The 18,089-nt window shown below is 34.7% G+C and overlaps 1 protein-coding gene across 1 annotated transcript in view; it reads left to right on the top strand.

Annotated features, from left to right (window-relative positions):
- The window catches only part of LOC108693126 (SAM and SH3 domain-containing protein 1-like), a 365,179-nt gene that overhangs the window by 332,340 nt on the left and 14,750 nt on the right, over nt 1-18,089 (top strand). Inside the window, exons 6-7 of the mRNA XM_018201876.1 lie at nt 15,844-16,005; nt 16,343-16,399. Coding sequence (XP_018057365.1) covers nt 15,844-16,005; nt 16,343-16,399 — 219 coding nt within the window. The remainder of the gene's footprint in view (nt 1-15,843; nt 16,006-16,342; nt 16,400-18,089) is intronic.

Raw genomic sequence — 18,089 nt, 5'->3', positions numbered from 1 at the left:
AGTATATATATATATATATATATATATATATACACACACACACACACACACGCGCGCGCGCGCGCGCGCGTGAGATCCATGGTATTTGTTAGCGCAAAGTCGAAACCAGAAATGAGGAGTAAGAAGAAGAAGAGGAGAAGAAAGAGAGAAGAGTGAGACGAGTGAATCTTCTCTTCGGTGGCGAGTAATGGCCGCTGCAGGCTTTAAAGCTTCACAATAGGTCGACTTCTTATGACAAGACGCCGCGCGCGCTATGGAGTCGCTTAATTAAACAAGATATCAGTGCACCCCAAGGTCCCTGACCGGGTCCTTTTCAATCCTTTCGTACACCTTCCGCTGGCTGCTCCGTCGCTCTATTTTCGCCGGATTCTTCAGCAATTCTGGATACTTATGAAGTTTTCATGCTTCTTTAACAATATCTTTTTCTCGCTTTTCGTTTCCTTTCTCTTTCTCATTTCTTTTGCAATTCTTTCTTTTCTTACTATCTTGTTATTTTGCTTTTTTCCATTATGCATATCATAGCTGTGAAATCTTTTTTTCTATGCCGACGTTCTTTAATAACGCCAGTTTAAAATTGACGTTATCTTAACTTCACGATCCTTTCAGTTTTAAATTTCTTCCTCGTAAGAAGAGAGAATTCTATACTTGACCGTCCATGTTGGAGAACGCCCTAAGGTATCTCGATATCGCCTGATACATTCGGGCGATAAGTATTGCATGCTTTGTGATTATGATATCTCCAGAGTTAACTTTGTTCAGAAGTTACTTCAGCGTTACGTCGGCGTGCATGTAGCACGGGATGTATATAAAAGTTTCTTCGTTAAAAACAGATGGATTGTTCGACCAAGCGTAGTCTAATATCTTGTTGATATCTTTCTATATATATATATACGGGGTTTGAAATGAAAATAATGATAAAATCTTCAGACACACAATTGATAATAGAATGAATTGATAATAAAACAATTAAATTTAGTTGAAGTTTATAGAAAACTATAGAAAAAAATCAAATATATTGATTGTTTGAACATTGAAAATCTTGCAATATGATTATCTTCTTATTCAATTTTCTCTAATAAAATATCGAATTTAAATTCTTTCAGAAATTTATTATTTTTATTTAAAATTGTATAAATTGTGAATTTCTCGAAGTTGGAATAGTCATGTATCATACAGCTTTGCTGTATCGATTTTATCAGCATGCCATTTCATTCCGAAAGAAGATAAGGAAATTAAGCGGATACGGAAAATCTCGTCGAGAATTAATACGTTCATTCAGAAAAGAGAGTTAGTATTCTACTTTAGTGTTTTAATCTTTCGAGAATTGTTTAATTTTTATTACAAATTTCTATTATACTTGAAAAAGTATTTTATATGTCCCTGCCTTTTATTTTAAAAGTGACACAAACAATTTTTAACATGATCAAATTTTTGTTTCACAATCCTTAAAGCATCCTTTTTAAACTATGATGATTTGGATAATTTTTTATGAAGTTAAGATTGATAGAATAATTACTTAATTTATTCAATAATAATTGAAAATTGCATTTTTTAGTTGTGTCATTTTTTATAAAATATAAGCGATGATATTTACAACGTTACACAGTAACATTTTTTTACTCATTTAAACACATTTATCATAAATAGTATAAATTGTTATAAATTTTAATAAATTATTATAAACTTTTTTGTATCGAAGTGCTATATTTTTATAAATCTGTATATACTGTAAAGTGCTATTAACGCGTGGAATACGATATCACGCAATGCGATGTTTTTATTATCTTTTCGATAAGTTTAAGAAACTTGTTTAATTAGCACTCATCTCTCAAAACTACAACATGCTGAAAGTTAAATAACGACAGATACGCACTATACCGCAAATGTTCCCATGTTCCCAGCATGCATTGATCTTCTCGTACAGGGCTTTATCTCGCAGCTCACATTATATCACGCAAACTTTCTGGAAGTTGTACCATCTTGCAGCATTAATTGAAGGCAAGAAACATCGACGTTTGACTTCCAAGATTCTTCAGAGAAGATTCTCGTTATATCTTGAGACTTGAGTCGAATTTGTCTCCGCACTATGTATCATATTAAATCTTTAGCGCTTTCTAATTTATGCGATATCTACCTCTCTCCATTATTAGATTAACTAGTTTGATCTTTCGGCTGTGAGAACATTGTCGCAGCAGGATATAAATATTAGATTTTACATTGTTTGCATTTACATATTGCAATTTGAAGCAAATAAATTAATATATAAAATATTATATAAAAAATATCGAATCTGAATATTCTTTTGAAATCAAATATTGAACTATACGTTACAAAAAATTGCGATTACTATTTAATATTGAAAAGTTAATAGTTTTATAAAAAATACAAATCACAAATGACAATATTGCTTGATAATATAAAAATCATTTATTTATGAATTATTTATAGATAACAATTTTATTAAAGAAAAATGCGTCTAAGAGAAGAAACTATTGAATCCTTCACATTTTCATAGAAAACATTTTTATAATGAATTTTTCTTTTACAACATACACGTAATATATTATATATTATATTGGAAGTGTGAAATTTAATCCAATGTGCCGTGAGCTACTTTAATGGAAAGCACCTGTATCTCTTTTATACTTTTATATAGTGAATATTTGAATTAATTTTTCGGAAGTTACAGAGCAGAAGTTATAAGCGGTACGGTTGAAAAGAGTTTCGTTCGCGAAATCATTCTTCCTTTTATACGATACAATTTCAAAACGGATATTTACGTCACAAGGAATGATGATTACCGTGATAGCTTTTCAGACTTGTCAAGTCGTAAAAGGTAGCACGCGCGAATTCACGTTGACGCGTATTCCGCGTATCAATTGTACGCCGTCATTCGACCGCGTAGACACGACTTTTATGGACTTTTGCATGGGGCATTATTCCGAAACAACGACCCAATTCAGACAGGACGTAAACGCTCCTTTTTATTGCCACTAACGAAATTTCATATTACACTTCCTGCGCGCACGATCGCGCTGTACCATGTCACGCCGCACCGGTGCGGTGCTCAGCGACGCGGCACGAACATTTTCACTACACGCGAGGATTAAACCTAATCGTATATACGGTCCGCATAAATACCGGCACGATGTCCAGCCGGCTTTAGAAATTACGGTGGAATCACGAGAGACCACGTATCGTCGACCCTTGCCTCCGCGAATGACCACTGCCCGCCTTTTCTCTTTGCGAGTCATCCGAATTATCGCCAACGGAGGATGGAGATCGTCGTCTCGTGGGAATTATTTCAACGGTGTTCAATGCGATGAGAATTTATTATTAAATCGCGTGCAGTCGAAACGTCTCCGTGTCGATCGCGTGCACGCATAGACCAGTACGGCGAATATCGATTTGCCGGGCGACCGCGACCAGCGGTTTACGTGCGTACGCAAACGAGGGTGGCGATGCAAAAAGATATTTCGAGAAAGCCGCTTATCGAAGGTCCTGGCTCGGATTAAAGCTGTTTGCTCGCAATTCATAAACATAGCTGAGCTCGAGGAACGACTTGGCGCGCGACCATTACCGGTTATCTCTTAAACTCGCATTGGATTTGCATTTTTTTTCGACATAAGCTCGACTTTAGTTTAATACGGTGAAAAATATGCACTGATATGCAACCCTCTGACTATTACTGATATACATTTGTATCAAATCTGGTACGCTTTGTAATTTATGTAATCTCGATTTCTTTTTCTTTTCGTATAATTGCTATAGGAAAAATTTTTGATATATAATACTGTAGTAATTGCTTTCTGTATCAATTAAATATATTGATGTGAGCAATTGGAGGGTTTTTTAGAAAAATATTGTAACCATTATTTTGATAAAAAATGATATTTTAATAGAAAAATGTTGCTTGTATGTTGATTACATACTTTTTCTCATAAAATTAAAAAAATGTTTTATTTTCTATAAAATATAAAAAATATAATGTTCTTCCAGGAAACTCTTCAATTATTGCAAGCAGTGTGTTTTTATAGCACAATTTGCGTTTAATTTTTTTTTACGTAAATTGTCATGTTCGAAATGTAATGGAAAGAAATCACAATGCTTACAAGTTGCTTTTCAAAAAAATCGAGATTTTATAAAATGAATAAAAGAATTGTTGCAATGCAACATTAGCGCACAAAAAAATTATAATTTTTGAAATTATCTTCATATTTGTCAGTGTAAACAATTCCAAAAAAATCTTAGAAGATAATATACTTCGAATATTCCACATTCAAAAAAAATTTGTGAAAACAGCATGCTATTTTAAACAGTAGAAATTTAATTAAACTATTGCGTATCATTACACGCGAAACGAAAATGAACTCGTGACGACGGAGAGATTTTATGTCTCATAAGTATAGTCGATGTCGATGAGATGGAAAAAGTCAAGACAACGTTGGCACGCTATAGTAGGAAGAATGGCCACATTTCACACGCAATGAAATCGGAATAAACCATAGGGCAGCTCTCTTTCTCTCTCTCTCTCTCTCTCTCTCTCTCTCTCTCTCTCTCTCATTATCATTAAATTAGATCGCGGTTGGCAAAGAGGGATGAGTGAGCAAAGACCGACGGAGAGAATACAACCATGGAAATTGCATTTTCTCTTACGTGGCGAGAAAATTTCCGTGTTTCGTGCGTCAGCGGCAGAAGAAATAACCCTCATAATTAGCCGGGCAAACCTCGAAACTTTCGTACTAGTAGAAAGATTCACGAACGCGAGCGAATAGCGAATGGTGATGTATCTTAACTGCTCCTCGAGCGAAGCTATTTGCTGAAAAGTAAGCGAGGGTGAAAAATTTGCATGAAATATGATCGGCATGTACATATCTATGACGTACACCTTCTGCGCCGCGTAAAACATTTTGACGAGGACCTCTTTCACGACTTCGCCGTTTCATTTGCAACGAACGATGCACTTTCTTTCCCATATGTCCTTATTCCTATATTAAGAAAGAAGCATTTCCTTTCACAATATGAATTAATCGCAAAAAGTATAAAATATAATATTTTGCGATTTGGAACGATTTTAGAAATTGATATATGTTAAACAGAATATTTTTAATATTCGTATAAACTTAAAATATGACAATTTTAATAAAATGATTCATTTATAAAATAATTAAAATAAATTATTTATAAATCTAAAAAAATACCGACGAACTTATTGATAAAATTTATATCTTCTACATACATTTCTATTATTTATTCATAGATTTCACACGACAATAAATTTCTCTGTAATAAGTTTTCCGATAATATATTTCTTTACAATATGATTTATAAGGCAGATTATTATAATCTAAAATTATATAATGTTCTTAAATATGTTTTAGAACACTTGGTGAATTTTAATAACGTTTTTTATTTACTTTTCCTTGTATTACATTCTGTAGAATGGATAGACATACAACTCTTACAATAATAGATACTATTTACAAAGGAATAAATAGCTTAAAATATGAGATAATATAAGATAATATAATCCAAATCACATGAAGATTATCAGTTCATGTTTATTTAATTCTCATGAAACAGTTTGCGCACAATGAACGATCTTCTTATCCGCTAAAGAACGTAGCACATTCTGTATAATAAGCAGCAAGAAGTTTGTCTTGCAGAATACATTCCGCTTGTATGTACAGACAGTGCAATTTATAGAAGCGAGTAAGAACATGGATTCACATTCATAAGTACTGCTATTAAAATTCAAATTTTCCACGCAGCAGACTTGGATGACCTTTGAAGAAGCTTGCCGCATCAGCGATACTCAAAATACGGATGATGAGAAATGTTCTCGTAGAGAACTTCTCTATTCCGATTGTTCTTGATTATAGCCTACAGATAATTTCATATAATAATATTATGCGGACGCGTTAGTGATGTAAACGAAATGTTATGCGCCAGTGTGATAAGTTTGAATCTGAAACTAAAGCAGACATCGGGCAACCACTGGTTCAAGCGACATATGACGATTAGCGTACGCATATCTTCCAGCTTGCACTACTGGTGTCCATTTACTTTCATTCGCATATATTTATCCCCGACTTCCTGCAGGTGTCGTCGTTTCAACATATCCTACAACGCCCGAGACATAACTGGGATTCGTTTCCCTCGTCGTTAGATACTAGCGACGTAACGTCCCATCTCGTTAGCTAAATTTTAGGTGCAGTACGCAGACCATCTCTTTCTACTTTATATCTATGCTATCTTCTTCATGGTTAATGACAGTCAGTGAATGAGTTTCCAGAAGAGAATGCACTGCTTTCGAAAAATCCACATCTCAGACGGATCCTTTTCCTCCTCATTTTCTTATTTCCATCCATGTCATTCTAGTCTTTAAATTAAAGACCACAATATCTGATGGAAAGTGCAAACTTTCCAAGGAAAGGGAGAACTTAAGAGAACTTTTTAAGAAATTGGATAAAGAAAATATTTGAGTCTCACATTTTCTATTCAATTCTTAAAATTCAACAAGTACATTTGCTATTTTACTTCGTCGTCGAGACAGAAAGTATGTTTTATAAATTGCAGCAGAGATGTTTTCATTAATCTATATTTTTCATAATTGTGTCTTTTACATGTAGTTAATTTTAATAATGTCAAGATTTTTAATTTTTTTTCTGATGATTTTTTTTCTTACATAGATTTTTATCTCATGTAATTCACGCTGTGCGTATAAATCAGTTCTTTCTATCTTAACAATTTATTAATATTTGCGCCATCGAGACTCCAACTCCATCATTATTATTTATACAACAATTTACGTTTACGAATGCAGTACTTTACATCGTTATTATGTATGCTTCCAAGCTTGCCGGCGCGTCTCCTGCCATGTTCCTTCACAGCTGCCACGAATACTTTGTCAAGGTAAATGGTCGCGCATTCTCTTGCAAATATCAACATTAAGATTCAAATGACCGAATAATCGGGCGAATCTCGTAGGACCCGTTTCTGCGTTTAAACAGGTACACGCAAACGAAGTGCTTCGACGAATCGTTTCTCTGTCTACCACAAGTATGCCTTTATTACGTATAATCACTGTACTCATAAAAACTGTACACATGCTTGCTGTACCTGTTACAAGATGTCTTTACGACGTCATCATTAACTTTATTTTCGCTTTGCAAGAAATACTGATATAAATTTTCCTTTAAATTATAAATCGTATATATATATATATATTAGGTGTAGTAAAAAGAAATCCATTATTTTTCCATTCAATTGCATGCAAAAATAATGGATTTTTTTTTATTACACCTAATATATATATAATTATAAGTCTAAACTGCTTTATGAATCAAAGAAGTTCTAAATTGCTAGATATTAATTTAAATTAATAGCACAGAACTGTATACTTGATTAATTGCACAGAATTTTACATAAATTTTTAGACAAATAAAAATGAATTTTGAACATTACTTTTAAATTTAGAAAAAATATTCTTTAAAAAAGTGTTCTCTTTAAATCTATAGGCTATAAATTTTATATTATCAAATTATATTTAACAGCCTGAAAATGTATTTTTAAGGACAATTATTTCGATTAATTAATTTTTATTTTTAAACATTATTTTAGATATTTTTTAAAATTTTTATTACATACAATTTTGGACATTATCTGTTCTTTTTTCATATATTTCGTTTTTCGTCAAATATCATTAAGAAACCTCATAAACATCAAAAATCCATCTTTTATTCATGTAACTAATTAAAGCGCGACTGCTATTCATTATAATTATGTTTGATTTGGTAATTCAGAATTAGCGATTTTCAATTAATATTATTTTCCAAAATCTAAGATTTTAATAAATTTTATTAAAGATAATTTCAACAGAATGATAATGATTCATAAAAATTTGCGCATCTACCAAGTTATGTGTAATACAAATCTTGAAACTAGAAACTTTCATTTCAGAACGAAATATATGGCGTGTGTCCAAATATATGATGTTAATCTTTTCACTTCCAGGACACAGATATGTCTCACACGTTACAAGGCCTACTTTAGGAAGCTTCCCGCATGAAACTAATATTGTAAAGTGCTCGTAAAAGATATTGCCCTTCCAAATGATAACCGAGTTCGTGTCATCGCGTTAAATTCACGTTAGAGAATAATAGCGCAGGTATCAAGAATATCTGAGTGAAGTATCCACGAGATATCATTTCAATTTCATTATTTGCTTCATATCAGTCTTATAAAGAAGAAATCTTTCCTTATTAATCCATATTGCTAACGTTATCAAAAATCTTTCCGTCTGCATCATCACCATTCGTATCGCAAGTTTGTCGAGTTTTGCACTGCACTACCGAAGTTTCTGTTGCTCGCTGACTGGCTCATAAATAGCAACTTTTGCAGCACTCTCGAGCCTTGTACTTACTTGCAAGCTTCGCTTGCCTCCTTTCCTATGTGCACAATGATATTATTGCTGCCGACGTTACTTTTCGAGATAACCGCAGCTTTCCATCCTTCTAACATAGTTTTCGCTAAGTATCATGATTACGCTTCTGAACTCGCTCAAAGTAATTCTATATTGTGTAATATAAGGTAACATGCTACTCTCTCTCTCTCTGGTTTGTAGAAGATCGATATTTCATCAACGAATTTTATGTGTGTGTGTGTGTGTGTGTGTGTGTGTGTGTGTGTGTGTGTGTATCTGTATGTATGTATCAGTATATGTATATATTCACTACTGTCAGCGCGATATATTTTGCACGGAATGTGCCTCGGGATTGAATTTTATCGAATAGTTCCAAATTTATATAATGCACCATAGATTTTGCGATGCGCTAGATAATCTCGTGCTCTCCGTTCGTAAACCTTGTCCAAGATTCACTGCCGCGCAGTTCCCGCAAGCTTCATTTATCTTCTGGCACGTGATATGTGCGATATTGTACGCAGTTTCCAATACTTGTCGGAACAACCAATCTCGTTCTGAGATATCTCATCCGAAACAAATAATTAAAACATATGTATTGTTGAGAGACGTTTATAAGTTAATTAACACAAATCGATTGATGCGAGCATATCATAATCTTAATTTTTAAAAAGTATACTTAAACAATTTAATAAAATAAATAAATTTTGCAAATTTATTTTATTAATTATGTATTTTAAATTACACTTAAAGAGTAGACACTTAAAGAGTAAGAGTACACTTAAAAAAATGTTTCTAAATTAACGACTAAATCAACAAAAGAACCCAACAAAAACGGCATTTTGATGAGAACAAACAGAATTTCTAATCATGATAACCAGAAATTTGTTTGGTCTCACAAAAATGTCATTCTTGGATCCCTTTGTTTAATTTAATTTAATTTAATTAATTTAAACAGAATATTTTTGAATATAATGATAAAAAAGAATATAATTCATCTAAAGATATAATATTAAGATTTGCTTTTTCTATATTGGGCCACGTGAGACTATTTTTGCTGAGAAGCATGGAAAAGATAAACACGTTCCGCTCTTACTTTTTCTCAGTTACTTTTATACACCGACAACCTTTCCGTAGTGCCAATTTTCGCAGCGGACAGAAGGCAATCTCATTTCGTTTAACTGGCACCATCATTTCCGTGACCTGAATGTACCATTTGATTGTCAACGCTTTCGGTTACGAGGTCAGAGCGAAGTTCTATAGTGGCACCCGATATTTATTCAATAGTTCACAACTTTCCACGGACTTGTCACGGTAATATGACAAGGTTACCTTCCGTCTAGACATTCGATCAGTGTCAAATTGACGCATGATGCGGTTACTCGCGAGGAAAACATCTGCGACCATGGCACGTTTTACGTTTCAATTACTCTGATAATAGCCGCTGTCTATGCGGTGGAGCACATCGTGGTTTCGACGTGTCCGAAGTCACTTCGTCCCATCGATAAACAGCAACCATCGGCGACCACCACAACGTAACCACAACGAAGGTTCTCCAGCTTCTCGCTTACATATGTATGTGCACATTGATATCGTACTAGGTACATCGTTATGTTTCTCTTTCTCTCCGCGGCCATCGCGGCGACTTCGTCCTCGCGTTCGCTTTTACCTAAGTGCCGTGATTACGCCCGTGACTGGAATCGAGAATTGGACCGTCACGTCGTATTGCAATACGAAGTACGTAGAGTTGGGGCTATCGCCAACGCTACTTGGGCAGAATTCCAAACAGGATTGAATCTCTTTTGCGATGCATGTCTGTTTATCGAAGTGGTCATCGCCATTAGGACCGACATGGGCTGAGAATAAATATAGATATGCGGAAGTAAAAAACGTTAAAGGTGTTATTTGATAAAGTTTTTCACATTAAATTAAAAATTATTTGCGAATGGAATATAAATCTGTCAATCAGAGAATGTCTCCAAGAAAAGAATAATGATCTATGTACTATGATTTAATGTACTACTACTAAATAATTTTGAAAAACTATTACAAAATTATCTTTTTTTTTTAAATTATATATATGTATTAAAAAGAAGAAATTGCAAATTTCATAGAATCTATAAAATTATGTTATTAATGTATTATTAAAAATTATATCATTATAACACCTTATTTATTTTCAAAATAAATAAAAACAAATCATTATAGCAACTTTCAAATTCATTTGATATTGCGCCGAATAAATTTCACACAGTAAACTTTTATCAGAATTCGATTAATATTAATATATAATATGGGAGAGAGAGCACATTGGATTAATATTAATTCATTAGATTATCTGTAAAAGCTGGGCGATGCATAATAATATACTTTCATAACCGAGTTATTTTAGTAATCTATAGTTATTTTAATTGAGCTCACATGCATGTTCATTACACGTAACTTTGGAAACGATATTCTACATGTAGCTCCGTAGTTCAATCCAGTAGTAACCTTATTCGCGGATACCGTGTCCTCCGGCGATCTGAGAGGATCCGGCAAGCACTGGCAAGCAGACGGATGAGCAAATTGCATATTACCCACGAAATCGCAAGCTGTATAATCGCATTTCGCATGTTATAACTTATAATTACTATATTAATAGATCTCTGGCGTACATCATATGTGCAAACTTGACTGCAAACTTTTGGCGAGAAATTCAATTCTTTTTTATAAAGTTTCTTTTTTAACGAAGTTAGAGAAGTCTTTACAAAAATTTTATTAAGTTACACAAAAGCTAATTAACGGCATACTTTTTCGAGGAGATAAATTTAACCGCGCGCCTGTCTCATAGTATACCTCTCCTTGTATACCTTTCTTGCAAGAAAAATAATAAAATTGATAATTTGCATCCTCATACATATAAACCGCCATAAGTATCCGGTTGTTCGTTCCTCTATCACCTGAAATGCGATTATCATATTTCGCGGAATGGCGTTATTACCGAGAAACAAATCGCAGCAGTTTAACGTCGCCAGTGCCGTTACTCGACCGTGTTCGTAAATCGGTTCGGATCTTGATAAGGGTCGCACGGGGAGGGATCCAGATGAGTCCCGCCAGTTCGATCCGACGGGAACGACCATTGTCGTTGCGCCAAACGAAGGTCTCGAAGGTGCATTCCATGCAACTGCCAGCGGCCTGTTACGGCGATCCCATGCCGCAGGGCGTTCCCCGGTAGGAGTCTACGGAGTTGGCTAGATGACCAGATTACAGGTTTCTCTCGGTGCAGGAAGTCGTGAGATGCTTAATTGCGTTTGTCACGAGGCTACGTGGCAGCGTATCTGTCTCGGTGCGGCGAAGTGCGGCGGCTCTCCTTCTTTCTTTTTCTTTCTCCGGGGCCGCGTTGGGGCAATAACAATGCTGGGATAAATTAACCGGTAGGCGGCACAGCGCGGCTGACTGAGAGTGGCTATAAACCGATCTTGTAAGGAGAGTCCGCCCCAGGTGGCCAGTTAACTGCTTAGCCTTAAAAATATACACGCTCTGACCCTTCTCCACCCCCGCATCACTTCTCCCCGTTTCCTCCTCTCGCCTTCTAACTGCTCCTCGTTCCTTTCGCGTTCGATCGCACGCGAGCGGTCCATCCCCTCGGACACCATCCTTCGTTCCAGCCAACGGATCTTCCCGTACACGCCGTACGTTCGCCATTTATCCCAGATCGCGTGGATTGCGATGGGTTTATTGTGATTTACGTAACGGTGAAGGAGAACGATCGCTTAATCTTTCGCGCTCTATATTGGTCGTTATGGAAGGGGATCGGAAGGAACGGGAGAGTCGCGCAGATCGGACGCTAACTGATGGAAATCAGCAGCGTACTAAGACGCACGTTCGCGTACTCGCAATCGCAACATTTATTTCCAGACAAGATGTATTACCATGTCGATCTTACTGCGATAGATGAATGGGTAAAATTGTTTCTCGGAGCGATTGCTATTTGTATCTGTAAACCGCCGCGTGCTCCTTAGCTCACGATGAGGCAAGAATGTAAGTGCAATAAGATTCTCGTTATCATATGGAGCATTCGTTGCATGATTAGCATGGGAATTTATCAGATTGACTTAATATCCGTTTAGTTGAGAGTTTGCACGATTTTTCCCCGATATTCAATGTTCTTTTAGATTATCTTGAAATATTTAAATTTATCACGGATAGGATGGTTTTCCTGACGTATCTAAAATTTTAGCTAAATGCAGATCTGAAAATAATTTTGTTGGATTATTAAAGTAATTATGTAGAACGTTCAAACTGATTGCTGATGTCAAAACTTGCAGCATTGTTTATCATGCCTAAATTTTCTTAAATATAATATTTGCATAACATAATTACTTGTATAGGAATTGGAAGTGACACGTTACTTGTAATGTTACTCTTTTGTAATAATGATTTAATATTGAAACAGTTACAATTTTTCATGACGGGATTGAAACTTTATTTTTGAAAAATAACTCTATATTATTATTCGTTACTCATTATAAAGTAATTCATTATACTTTTACTTACTCGTTACATAAATTCAATAATTAATTAATTTATTTGGATGGTCCAACAAAATTTGGATGATCCAACAAAATTATTTTATTTTATTTATTTTTAAATCTACTGTATCTACATTTTTAGATAAGTACTTCAATAAATTTGTTCTTTCTATAGATTGTATAAATAAACGAATATATCTTGTTATTATCAAGTAAAAATAATAGAAATAAAAATATCAATTGTCGTAATAGATTATGCGGATAGTACAATGACATTAGATTGCGGTGTATTTTAATTCTAACCGAGAAAACAAAAAATCCGAAATTAAGACATAAAACGTCTTTTAATCTCTTCATTTCTGGACATGCGTGTTGTTTGGGAAGAACTGTAATACAAAGAGATATGACAATATATAGATATCTCTTTGTATTATTCTTCTTCCATGGCATACCATAAGGGGTAATAATCCGTGATAATCGTCGTATCGAAAGATTACATAGAGACTTCGTGAGAGATTCGCAGATAAGGGATGCGTTTAAAACGCATCTCCGGGGTTTTGAAATTTCTTTGGTTATTCCGCTTCGCCGTCCGCTCCAGAAGAAAAAGTCAACATCGCACCGGTAAACAGAGGAGCGACGTAAATTCTCAGCCTTGTCTCTAGGTATTATTCAGGCTTAGTGGATACTACGGCCGCTACCGTGGAGCAAGCTCAGTCTGTGAGCGCAAACAAACGGTTCTAATCCGTTTAACATAAATACCACGTGGTTTAATTAAATCGCATACCGCAAGGTAATCGTCCCGACGTTGCGTCTGCAGAACACGCTTTTTCTCTTCCTTAGGCATCGAGATTACCGCGAGATGGGTCGATATTTGTTCACAACGGGACGCTTCTTCATTCGATGAAGGATATAAACTTGAGCTAAAAAGGATAAAAGGATAAAGCTTAGAGGAAAAAGGTTAACTTCTCGTATTAACTCCTTTGTATATTGAAAAAAAATGTCAAAAGAATATAATTAAAATTATTCTAATTATAATAGATGTGTATTATCGAATAATTGGCTCTTTAAATAGTAATTAGAATAGATGGAGAGCATAACATTCAACTGCCTAGTTGAAATATATTTAACATAGTTTTGTTGCAAGTAAAACTAGGTCTATATCTTTTTTTCAGCGTTTCATAATTTACGATATTTTAATCACGATTTTTTTATTAATCGTCGATAAAAATCGATAACTCATTAATTTTTAACGAGATATGTGAAGCATTCTAGTTTATGAGCGTTCATCTATATTAGCATATTAATACCTCTTTACGTAACTTGTTCAGAAATTTGACATTTTAAGACATTTTAAGACTTTGTCAAATTGATGAATTTTATGAGAGTAGTTCTTAATCTTAGCTACTTAAATCTTTTAAGAGAGAAGAATTAAGAAATGCAATATGAAAAAGAATAAGAGAATCTGAATCTTATTCGAAACACATAAATAAAGAATTTTTAATATAAAAGATGATGAAAAATTGTTGTCTTTGAGAAAAAGATTTCAGTATCGACATTCTATATGATAACACAGAACAATATTGTTTCTGCATTTAATAATATTTTATTCCTTATACATCTCGATGCTCCGCAATTTCAATTTTGAAAGCACATTTCTTTACCGGAAATATATATACTATCCATATAAAATGCAACGGTACAATCAGTATTATAAACAAATGTTCTCTTATCTCTGTACCACTTCAATAACAATGTCTTGAAGACACTGTGTGAAATAATTTCTGTAGACCGCATTTACAGAGCATCAACGCGATAATTTTCATCGTGAACCGTTTCTCTCTACAGTGATGGCTCGTGTAAGACGACGTTACAGCAATGAAAACGACGACGACGACGTCGACGACAACGACGATGACGACAGTGAAGACGGCGCTTAAAATAGTAAGGAAAGAGAGATGAATTTCTCTACTCAGGCTAATCTTGTAGAAGAGGTGGTCCTTTGTAAATACTTTGAGGGCTTTGTCTTCAAGTTACCGCGGGAATGAAACTCTCAGACTTCTACTTAATCATTCGACTAACGCAGCGCTTGTAACGTCGTCCGCTTCGCCCGCACGATTAGAATCTCGCGTTACGTTTTTCCAAAATACACGGCGTCGTGTATTTCCTCCTCTTCTTTCACTCTCTTCCCGCGGGACTGAAGAACGAGAAATTGACGATCTCCATGGCGACCCTCGCCGCGTCCTGAATATCTTATGCACGAGCCCCATTAGCGGCAGAGGAACGTCGCGAGAATAAATGGCAGCCGCTTTTAAGGAGCTCGACATTCTATAGAATAGGAGACGCTCTATGAAAGGGAATGTTACATCTCCGTATGAAAATGTATCCGCGCGAAGGCGCATTTCCATGATTGCAATAAACTATTGCGAGAATCTCTACAAACGATCAATTGTAATCAATGTCTCGACTATGACTACATGGTTCTCATTATTTTATGACGTTTGCATAAATTGAATTCTCCGTGTGAAAGTAATTTTCTCCGCGTGATGTTATATCGTAGAGGAGAAGACAGATAAACGGATAGAAGATAAGGAAATATATAGAATGAAAAAGAAATACATTGGAATATGATTTCAACTTTCTCAAATTAATAAAAATTTTTAATATACAATACTTTTTGTTTATAAACTTTATTCTGTTTTAAATTCTATATTTTTTTTCAAAAACATGACTTTCGCTGTGTATTTTGCATTTCTATCTTTTATTTTTTTTTTGTAAGATTAAATAGAAAAATATAACATTACTAATGTAAATGTATTCTTTAACAATATTCAGTTAATTAATGATAATTATATTATTATAATAATTATATTTATCTTAATAATCTCAATTGTGCTTTATTTTTTACAGGTAGACACACCTGACAGTGTTTTGCAAAGCGGTTTAGGTCTCGGACCTGATATGGGACACACGATTCTCCGTTCGATGGTGGATCCTCGAGATTACGATCGACTGAGATATCTACAGATGAACGGCGGTCAACCAAATAGTTTCGAAGAAACTATTCACAGGGTAAATACCATATTTCATTTATATATTTTAAAATGATGCTTAAAGCTACTAATGTATTTTAAGTTATAAGTTAATATTTTATGCATTTCACTTGCCTGTTATTCTTTTCGATATCAAATAACTCTTAAAATATTTTTTTATTGAAAAGTGAAGATGGATAATATATAATAAGTTTCCGTTAGACTTCTTGAGTAAAAACTACGCTTGCTTTCATACAATCGTGATTCTTGAATTCACTTGAAATGCTCCAAGTTACTCCCGCAAGAAGTCGCTTTACCGCCGATAAAACCTTTTTAAACGAAACTTAAGAACGCTTCCATCCCCTTGCATTTTTCAGCTGAAAGTTCAAGAGGCGCTACGAAAGAAAGAGCGGTTTCACAAAGAGCATGAGGAGGTGAGTGCACGTCTTATATAAGTCAATCTCTATCAATCTCATCCTAGTCTATAATGAAATTTTTGTCTTCGGTTTTTGCTAACGAACTTACTTGTAAAGGAACTTGCGGAGACGAAAGAATGCCAAAAATCACCAGTGATCGCAGTCGCGTTTGCGATTAAATCCATTCGATCCCGCCTGATAAAGCTACGTTCGCAGAAACTTCATGCAGAAACTTCATTTTATTTAATTGTCCTTGTTTAACATTCGGTAAATAACAGGCTGAAACGACACATAGGTGCACCCAGTGAAGTTTCTGAACGCAATATAAATAGAGAGTTGTTCTTATTTGTGTTCACTTTAAATTATCAAATGACACTTCCGTTAAGAATATATCTCGCATTGTGTGTGAACACACTCACGTCCCGCGTTTCGCGCTAGAGCGACAATTTTCGTTATCATGCGTAACCGATCGCGATAAGGATGGTGGGATGTCTTATCATGATTAAACCCAACCCGCGTGTCCCGTTTATTTTCTTCCTGCGGTTCCTTCCCCGTACATTGCCTGGATCATCGGCAACCCTCTTCCCGTTCGACTGATATTGGTCCTGGGAACCGGTAGCCTTATCCGATGTGAATTCTGCCTCCCGCATCGGAATTCTCGCAGGACGAAATTTGCATGTATGTGTTATCACCAAGGCCTCCCTTTACTTTGACTCCCTCTACGTCTTCCTCCGTTCCAAGTGCGTACAAGCTCGTTTCTCGGCATACCCTCCCTACTAACCCTCTTCTTCAGACTATCTTTCGCCAACTTGATACCTCTCATTATGCAAAGCAGCCAGATCAATGTGATATCATCATAATCGTCAATGCGTACCGCGACGTTGCGTCGTGAATTCCTTATGCACGATCTTTCGCGATATATGCGGATTTTTTGTTATTTTCCTCCATGTGGTTTTGCATCGTAAGCCCGTCCATGAGATTTCTGCCTCTCTTCTTCTTGTCTTGTATATACAATCATGGACTATAAACCATTGGCACATTGCGTGTTATAGCGACATTATTTCAGCATGTTTATAATATAGCTTACACTGTTAACTATTGATTACTTCATACAAGGAAAGGATGATTTTGCTGAAGTATCTAAAAATTCAACAAGATACACACCTAAAAATAATTTTATTGGACTATCACAATCATTATGTAGAACTCTCATGAACAATGCTGCAAAAGGTTTTGATATTTTAGCTTAGATGTCCTACATAATTATTTTAAAGATCCAATAAAGTTATTTTCAGATCTGTATCTAGTTAAATTTTTAACAAATCTTTCCATATAGTTATTTAATAAAACAAAGAATGATTATAATTAGGAAAAAAGAGGAGATATTTAATTAATGCATAGCATTAAACGATAAAATTTGATGAAGCGCTGGACTTAAAAATTTTAGTAAGGAAATATAGAAAGTTGCAGAAATTATCAGAACGACATAACTTCTCAATAAAATTGATGAACTCTTAATGAAGTTTCATGAAAATTTTAATAAACAATCCTTTTCACTGTTCCATTTACCCGAGCTGTCTTCTAAGATTAACTTTGATAAGCAATACCCTTTTCTTGTCAATATTTAATGATAATTTTTGGTATAAAATTTATCGTCGTTAATTTATCTACGGTATAATGAAATATATATATATATATATATATATAT

This window comes from Atta colombica, unplaced genomic scaffold, assembly GCF_001594045.1.
Source record: "Atta colombica isolate Treedump-2 unplaced genomic scaffold, Acol1.0 scaffold107, whole genome shotgun sequence".
NCBI classification, from domain to species: Eukaryota; Metazoa; Arthropoda; class Insecta; order Hymenoptera; family Formicidae; genus Atta; species Atta colombica.
Note: the sequence above shows the minus strand (reverse complement) of the source record. Positions and strands in the feature narration are given on the sequence as shown.